At 39.0% G+C, this 9,434-nt stretch overlaps 1 protein-coding gene across 1 annotated transcript in view; it reads right to left on the bottom strand.

Moving 5' to 3' along the window:
• ANKFY1 (ankyrin repeat and FYVE domain containing 1) overlaps positions 1-9,434 on the bottom strand; it is a 92,863-nt gene that overhangs the window by 57,758 nt on the left and 25,671 nt on the right. Inside the window, exon 3 of the mRNA XM_024127620.3 lies at positions 6,245-6,363. Within this exon, the coding sequence (XP_023983388.1) occupies positions 6,245-6,363 (119 nt within the window). The remainder of the gene's footprint in view (positions 1-6,244; positions 6,364-9,434) is intronic.

Below are 9,434 nucleotides of genomic sequence, written 5' to 3'. Positions count from 1 at the left end.
TGAGCCTGCGCGTCCGGAGCCTGTGCTCCGCAACGGGAGAGGCCACAACAGTGTGAGGCCCGCGTACCACAAAAAAAAGAAAAAAAAAAAAAAAAGAAAAACATTTGGAAAATATGACCATTTTTCAAGGGAAAAGACAACCAACAGAGGCTAACATCAAGATGACCCAGATATTGAACTTATGAAAGACTTGAAAACATCTAGTATAACTATGCTCCAGAAGGTAAAGGAAAACACACTTGAAATTAAAAGAAAAATTTTCAGCATATAAACTATAAGAAGCAAATAGAAATTATAGAAATGAAAAATATGATATGTGTAATAAAAACATACTCAGTGGGCTCAAGAGCAGAATGAAAACAGCAGTGCAAAAAGTCAGTAAACTTGAAGACAGATCAGTAGAATTTACCCTATCTGAAGAACAGAAAAAAAAAAGGTTGGGAGGAAAAAAAAAAAAGAGAGCGCCTCAAAGAGACCTGTTGGGTAGTAACGAAGGGTCTAGTATATGTGTCACTGGAGTCTCAGAAAGAGAGAAGAGATCAAGGAAGAAAAATATTGAAGAAATGATGGTCTTTTCCTAATTTGGTGACAGACCTAAATTTTTAGATTCAAGATCAGAGTACCCTAAACAAGAAGAAAATCAAATCTAGATACATCATCAGCAAACTACTGCAAACTAAACATAACAAACAAGTCTTTACCACTTCACATCCAGTAGAATAGCCTCTATAAAAACAAAACAAAACACAGTAAACAACAAGTATTGGTGAGGATGTGGAGAAACTGGAACCCTTGTGCACTGCTGGGGGAAATGTAAAATGGTGCAGACCGTATAGAAAACAGTTCCTCGAAAATTTAAAATAAAACTACTGTATGATCCAGCAATTCCACTTCTGGGTATGTACCCAAGAGAACTGAAAGCAGGCTCCTGAAGAGAGATTTGTACACCAATATTCACTGCAACATTATTTACACTAGCCAATAGATGGAAGCATATATTGCTCAATATGTAGATGACCATATATTCCTCATCTATAAGAGGGAATAAACAATAGTACTTACCTCAAAGTGTTATTCTAAAGATAAATGAGTTAATACCTGTAAACTACCACCACATGTTAATTGCTATACAAAAATTTCCTATGATTATTATTAAAACAGACTACTTTAAACCAACACACAGACAAATTTAGCATAAACAGAGATTAGAGAGAAAAACACAAAAGCCATGTCAGGGTTGAGTAAGGGGACATGACCACAGATAACACAGATTATCTGAAGCTATAAGAGAATCTCTGGGAGGGGGTCTCAGCTGTTAGCAGGAGGCCACAAGGCTGTTTGAGTGTCCTCATGACACAGCAGCTAACTTCCTCCAAAGTGAGCAATCCAAAAGACAGAGCAAGGAAGAAGTCACAAAGCCTTCAAAGAACCTATCTCTGCAGTAGTATGTTATCAATTCCAAGCTCAGTCAGCCTATACTTAAGAGCAGTGCAATCAGGATCCTCCTTTGAAGGGAGGAATAACAAATAATTTATGGACATATTTTAAACAACCATGGATATCTTCAAAATACTGAAACTGAACAACCTAGAACTAGTAGTTCACATGGTATCTAACAGATAGCATTGTCCCTGTGAGCTTGCTGGAGCACCTTAGTGGGCCTGAGCACAGAGTCTGGGACCCTATGCTTCTTCCACTGCACAGTGCAACCTCCCAGATCTGTGCTTTGGTGCATAGTTTTCCTAACTGGACTGAAAAGGAGGGAAGGAGGATGCTTTCTGTTTTGGGAATGGCTTGACAGGACGCAGGACACATTCCAGGAAAGCTGAATGACTCACCATAAACTCTCATGCCAGGGAACCATAAGATCTTTGCTGGAGGAAGCATGCAAGAAATTCTAGCTTCAAAACAGCCATTCGACAGCATTGGAACTGCTCAGTGTCAGCTGCTATTACTGAAGTGCTATAGAGAGGCTATAAACAAACCATTTAGCCTGAAGCAAACTGCTTTACTTCATAAAGAAGTAAATATCATGCATCAAGATCTGTTGTACTGTGTTGAGCTAACAGTTATATTCTTTCTCTTCCCAGTTGATCAGTCAGTATCTTTATAAACATCTTTATACTTAAAATAACCAGTAAATAAAAAACAAATTTATACTTTTTACCTTTATATTTTGAAACAATTTCAGACTTAACAGAACACTTGTAGAGTTCCCGTATACCCTCTACCCATCTTCCCCTAATATTAGCATCTTACATAACCATAGCACAATTATTAAAACCAGGTGATTAGGACGGATACAAGACTATTAACTAATTACAAACTTTGCCAATTATCCCAGTAATGTCCTTTTTATGGGCCAGAATCCAACTGAGGTACCACACTGCATTTCATTATCATGTCTCCTTAGTCTCCTCCAATCTCTAACAGTTCCTTAATCTTATCTTGTCTTTCATGACCTTAACATATTTGAGTAATACTGGCCAGTTATTCTGTGGAATGTTCCTCAATTTGGGTTAGTTTGATGCTTTCCCATAATTAGATTGAGGTCATGCATTTATGGCAAGAATCCTACAGAAGTGATTGTGCCTTTGTCACTGCATCACATCAAGCACAAAGTATTTTACTTTTTTGAACAAGGTATGATTTAAGAAAACTTTCATGTACCCAAATACATTTTAAACACTTGGTATATAATGCCTACTGTATCTTCATCAACATGTGCTAAAATTCTTATAACAATTAATAGAATTAAAGTTGTGCTTATTTTGAATTTTAAGAAATATCAGTTACACAAGAACCGCCAAAGAAAATGTGAGACTTAGGATGTCAATCTCTAAGAATGTAAGTTCCATGCAAATAAGAATTTAATTTTGTTCACTGCTGTAACCCTAGTACCTTGAAAAGTGCCTGCCACTCAGCATTTGTAATATTAATGGATTAATTCTGAAGAAGCAAAATACCAATAAATTCATAAAATGATTTTATTAGGTTCCTAAGTGTGGAAAAGGTTCAACCATTTAAAAACACAGCTTTTATGCTATTTATACACTTGTTTACAAGAGCCTATTTCCAATCTCCCTCAGGGGCAAGGCAGCCATGGGCAGTAGTGCTTCCAGGTATCGTATAACACACAGGCTTCTTAGGCAGTTTCAGTTGCTGCAAGCCCAGGTTTAGGTAATCACACCCATGCCCACCCAGGCAACTCAGCAGGACTCTGCACAAGACACACAAACATGAACAGGTCCACAAATGCAACCACCTCCTTGGAACCCTTCAAAGATACGCTTCAAAGATAAACTCTATAAAGAAAAGTAAAGATGGGCTTCCCTGGTGGCACAGTGGTTAAGAATCCGCCTGCCAATGCAGGGGACACGGGTTCGATTCATCATTTGAAACGTGAGAATAAAAGGAGAGCAATGAAGAGTAAGTGAAACTAGACATTCAGGGACTTCCCTGGTGGCGCAGTGGTTGAGAATCCGCCTGCCAATGCAGGGGACACGGGTTCGAGCCCTGGTCCGGGAAGATCCCACATACCGCGGAGCAACTAAGCCCGTGCGCCACAACTACTGAGCCAGCGCTCCAGAGCCCGAGAGCCACAACTCCTGAAGCCCGGGGGCCTAGAGCCTGTGCTCTGCAGCAAGAGAAGCCACCACAATGAGAAGCCCGCACACCACAACGAAGAGTAGCCCCCGCTCGCTCGCCGCAACTAGAGAAAGCCCACGCGCATCAATGAAGACCCAACGCAGCCAAAAATAAATAAATAAAATTTTAAAACCCTTAAAAAAAAAAAAAAGAAGAAAAGATACCATAAGCTCCAGTACAGCTATCTTAGTAGATGTCTGATTTACCAAAGCCACCAGAAACACCGACTCTGCAGCCGCTCACTCCTGAAAGCAAACCTTGTAGCCCGGATCAAACCATGCTGATTATTTACAGCAGGAGGCATGCATGTTCAGGGACATTTAAAGGCATTAACATTATACCTTCCTAAACTCTAGAAAATCTCCTGCTTCTCAGTGATCCAATTTTGTGGTCAGATAGCCACAGATAGTGTTAAAGCAGCTCTTAAATGTTCTACTGTACTAAAAAAGTAAAAGCAGGGCCTCCCTGGTGGGAAAAAAAAAAAAAAAAAAAAAAAAAAGTAAAAGCAAAATTTTAAGTTCAATGTTTAAGCTTTTCATACATTAATGCAATTTTCTGTGCTCTTACGTAATTTTGTTTGTTCTGGGGAGCAGTCATATTTTATTTTTCCCACTCATTCATTTTGGTTGTATTCAATATTTCACAGTTACATTTACCATGATAAACATTTACACTGTCTGAATTACCTATAACAGAATCCATCTGACACAAGTCAGATGATGAGGTAAGTATGACTATTTTATAGCTCAGCTGCCTAACTGCTTTCTAAACCCTTCACACCCATTTATAATGTGACTGGCAATATTCAAGAATACCAATTTCATGAGCCTCACAACTACTGGGATAATCAATTTTTGATACTGTAAGTATCAAAAGGTGGTAACTTATTCTAAACTTTTTTCTAACAGAGTTGAATATTTTCAATATTTTATTATCTCTACTAGTCTTTGAAAACTACCTGTTTGTGTAATAAAGATCCTATCATGCACTGTGAAGAACACCTCATGATCCAATGGGTTTTTTGGTGGTGTTTTTTTTTTTGCGGTACGCGGGCCTCTCACTGCCGTGGCCTCTCCCGTCGCGGAGCACAGGCTCCAGACGCGCAGGCTCAGCGGCCACGGCTCACGGGCCCAGCCGCTCCGCGGCACGTGGGATCTTCCCGGACGGGGGCACGAACCCGCGTCCCCTGCATCGGCAGGCGGACTCTCAACCACTGCGCCACCAGGGAAGCCCAATCCAATGGGTTTTAAAAGTTATCCATAATTGTGTTATATGGGGTCAAAGATATAAGGCTTCAAAAGATTTTACTTTTAAAAAAGAAAAACTGCTCAGATTTCAATCATGTGCACTGGTGTCCTTCCAGTAAAGACCATTTCCCTAGTAGATGTTTTAGTTATAGGCATGAATGCATATGCTCATGTATACGCATGTATGAATATTTGTGTGTTTACAGCTATGAATTACGGACCTCAGGTTAAATCCTAGAAATGATCACGAGACAGAGTTCACTCACAGTGGACAAGCATCAGACATTTACCCCCTAAATTCTTGACATAAATGCTTATTTAACCTGTGCGGCGCTGCTCAGGTGTTAGCCACCTCTGACACGTTCCTTATCAGCCCAAGTTGGTCTCTTCTGCACCTTAGACATAAAGCCATTATACTACAGTATATACAGCCCTGGCCTTAAATGATCTGTTATCAGCCCATTTCCTCCAACAGAGTATGAGCTCTGTATGGCAACTACACATGGAAAACAGTACCTTCTGAACTGGCAAACCTTTTGAACAAAGACATAAATCAGACTTTCCACACAGTCACTTCTGCAAATAACTCATATCTTAATGCCTGGGTATGCTCCTTACCACATGTTATAATTCTCTTGATTATTAATAGCAGAATTAAATTCAAAATTTGCTTTTTATTTTTTTTTAAGCAGCTGTGAGGCAAGTACTAAGTGAAAATGCAATATTGAAATCAACTTTTGAAAACGATGTTTTTAAGTTTACTTAACCACCATATTTACCCAAATTCTACACAACATACTGTGGCATAAAACTATTAAATAATAACATTAAACAGCTCAATGCACTTATTCAAATCCTGAAGACTAATGGTCATCACTGATGTTAAGGAAAGAATATTCTTATTCTTTGGAATAAATGTTACTTCTGAATTCAGTTCTTATAGACCTGGAAAAGTACTTTGGGAAGCTATGATTAAATTTTAAGCAACTAAACAGCAGCAGGACTTTTCTTAGAGTGGAAGAAAAATTTTCCTCTACACATGCTCCCATATTTATAACATACTACTATATGAAAAGAGTTTCTGGATAAATATTCCTATTTTATAAATTCTAAGAATACTGTAAATCCTCAAATATTTATGATTTATTAGCCAGATATTAAACAGAAGTGTCCACAAAATACAACCTACTGATTCACTAATTATTTAACTGGTTTATGGTCACCATCAATTTATAAGAAAAGTATTCTACGCTCATTAAACCACAAATATTTCAAAATTACACAGCATAACCTTCTGCCAAGTGCTCTTGTGCTGGGAGTTTTGAGTCCCCAGCCCGTCAGAGGCTCACCTGACAGGTCCAGCTCCTCGGTGGAAGACAAACTGGCCAGACTCCAGCTGTCACTGCGGGCCGCCAGGACAAACTTGTGAGCATTGATGTGCCTGCCCCCAACCTTTATCTTCAGATCACTGATGAAGAAAAATACCCACAGATATAAAATGTCATTATAACTAGGTATAGCTAGGATTCACAGCTGATTATATGAGTATTGACTGATCAACATACATCTGCAAAAGAAAAAAAAAAATCACAGCAAAATTATTTCTCTATGCTACCACTGAATTCTGATGGCTCATATTTACAATATGTTGCTAGACACATTTTCTATTTCTAACTTCTAGCTGTAGTTCACATGGGATGTTCTGCTTTCAAAGACATTCCCGAATGTCACCCACAAGATGGTGAACCTACAAATTATCAATACATAGGATTATTAATATTCATATAAAGAGTAGAAGAGGTTTTATGAAGGAAACAAAATCAAGATTAATCATCAGGAGAGAGAGAGAGAAAGATTAAAGATTGTGATGACAGCTCTGAGACTACAGTGCTGCAATGCTCCACACTATATTAATGCTCAAGCAAGTTTAAACCATAAACTATGAACAAATTAGCTTTGACAAAGCAGTCAAGAATATGAAACCCAATATCTACACTCCTGTTCTCACCAGAAACATTCAGACCTATTATTGGCCATTTTTTACTCAACCATTTACAAAGAAATGGGGTGAGAGAAATCTTTTTTTCAAACATGTTTCCATATGTATGACTTACCACTACATGAAAAGAGCTTTCCAAATAGTTATTTATTTTTAACTCTGAAATGTCAAATGCCAAGGTGGGAAAGCATCTGGGCAGTTAACAAAAACCTAAGGGTGACCCACTGGGCTGACACAAGCATGTGCCAGATGGTTACACTGGCAGCAATCCACAGGCATGAATCAGTATCACTCTGCTTGTATCTGCATGTCTTTTTATTTTCATATTCCCCTTGAAAATAATTTGTTAGGTTGGAAAGGTTTTAGAAACTAAAAGAGAGAGAGAGAAAGAAAGGGAGAGAGAGAAAGGGAGGGAGGGAGGGAGGAGAGAGAGAGAAAGAGAGAAAGAAAGAAAAAACTATTACATGAATTGACTCATCCACTTAAAAGGAGATGCAGGGCTTCCCTGGTGGCGCAGTGGTTGAGAGTCCGCCTGCCGATGCAGGGGACGCGGGTTCGTGCCCCGGTCCGGGAGGCTCCCACATGCCGCGGAGCGGCTAGGCCCGTGAGCCATGGCCACTGAGCCTGCGCGTCCGGAGCCTGTGCTCCGCAACGGGAGAGGCCACAACAGTGAGAGGCCCGCGTACAGGAGAGGCAAACAGAATATTGTTTCTATATAATGCTTGATGCAAACACATTTTACCCCACAAAAGCACTGTCTAGAACATACTTTATAATTATGTAAGCATATCAATTCTACTTCTATTAAAGAACTAACCAAGTTGCAACTAATTATGTTAGATCAAAAGAGTAATAGGGTACTTATTATTTCAAACTATTAGAAAATACTGTTAACACAAAACACTATTAATAAAGAAGAAATAGAATTGATATTCTATTTAAAACTGAAGATAAAACTGTCTCATATCACATCCTATGATAAGGTTTAAAAAATATAATGAAAACAAAGCACAAATAATTTTTAAACTCTAAATTTATTTGTAAAGTATTAAATTCTAATAATGTAAGTGAACAGTCACTGTTTCTGCCACAAATCTGACTTTAGCCACAAAATTATAAAAATGAATGTTTCTATAAAATTCCTACTATTATTCATGAATGTCAAGTCAAAATTTTTTCTTTTGTAGTCTTAACATCTCAAAGGGAAATAAATATAAGGATTTCACTAATCTCTAATAATAATAATTTTTAAAAATATTATTTCAGGGCTTCCCTGGTGGCGCAGTGGTTGCGCGTCCACCTACCGATGCAGGGGAACCAGGTTCGCGCCCCGGTCCGGGAAGATCCCACATGCCGCGGAGCGGCTAGGCCCGTGAGCCATGGCCGCTGAGCCTGTGCGTCCGGAGCCTGTGCTCCGCAACGGGAGAGGCCACAACAGTGAGAGGCCCACGTACCGCAAAAAAAAAATAATAAAAATGTAAAATTGGACAGGTCAAGTCTATGAGGACTCTATGCAGAAACAATTAGGAGGCCAGCAATTTTTTAAAAATTTCATCCTAGTCAATTAAAGGCATTTCCTTTTAAAATATGGATGCTAGGATGTAACAACTGGAGAGGAAACATAAATAAAGAGCTTCTTGAGAGAGTGTCTCAATCAAACACTTTAATAGGAAAAATTATAAGCTTGTTTGCTAAAAGAATGGTAGTAAATAACTACATATAACCATCATTTTTAACTGTCTTATGGGACCAAAGCCTCCTCCTGAACTTAAGAATAAAAGAAATGCACCAATTTCTTCCACATCGCTCAATTTAAAAATTTTAACACTGACTCTTCAGTTATTCCAATTACTGAAATACACAAAAAAACACTATTTAAATTCAACAAAATGCATGTTCATGGGACAAAGTTTCCCCCCCCCCATCTTGGTAAAAGAGCATCTGCTACAGAAATTGATATTCCAGTTTCACTTATCCCATCTCAAAAGGTAAGTCCTCTTTGAAGTCTCTATTCCTCATCTGATTATCAATTGTAGATAACAAAGGTATTCAGCCTTCTTTTGATAAAGGACAGGTTTTAGAAGAGGAAGAGAGACCCACCAGAACCATGGGATCATACCATAGCCGACCAGGTAAAAAGTGGCCAGAAGAGGAAACTGCCCAGTCTCATTCCCAGTCTCCTAGAAGGACTACAGTATAAGAATGCAATCAGGGCAGCCGCATAGCACAGGGAGATCAGCACTGTGCTTTGTGACCACCTAGAGGGGTGGGATAGGGAGGGTGGGAGGGAGGGAGACGCAAGAGGGAAGAGATATGGGAACATATGTATATGTATAACTGATTCACTTTGTTGTAAAGCAGAAACTAACACACCATTGTAAAACAGTTATACTCCAATAAAGATGTTGGAAAAAAAAAAAAAAAAAAAAAGAATGCAATCAGGGACTTCCCTGGTGGTGCAGTGGTTAAGAATCCGCCTGCCAGTGCAGGCGACACAGGTTCGAGCCCTGGTCTGGGAAGATCCCACATGCCGTGGAGCA

This window comes from Physeter macrocephalus, chromosome 14 (genome assembly GCF_002837175.3).
Source record: "Physeter macrocephalus isolate SW-GA chromosome 14, ASM283717v5, whole genome shotgun sequence".
In the NCBI taxonomy this organism is placed as follows: domain Eukaryota; kingdom Metazoa; phylum Chordata; class Mammalia; order Artiodactyla; family Physeteridae; genus Physeter; species Physeter macrocephalus.
Note: the sequence above shows the minus strand (reverse complement) of the source record. Positions and strands in the feature narration are given on the sequence as shown.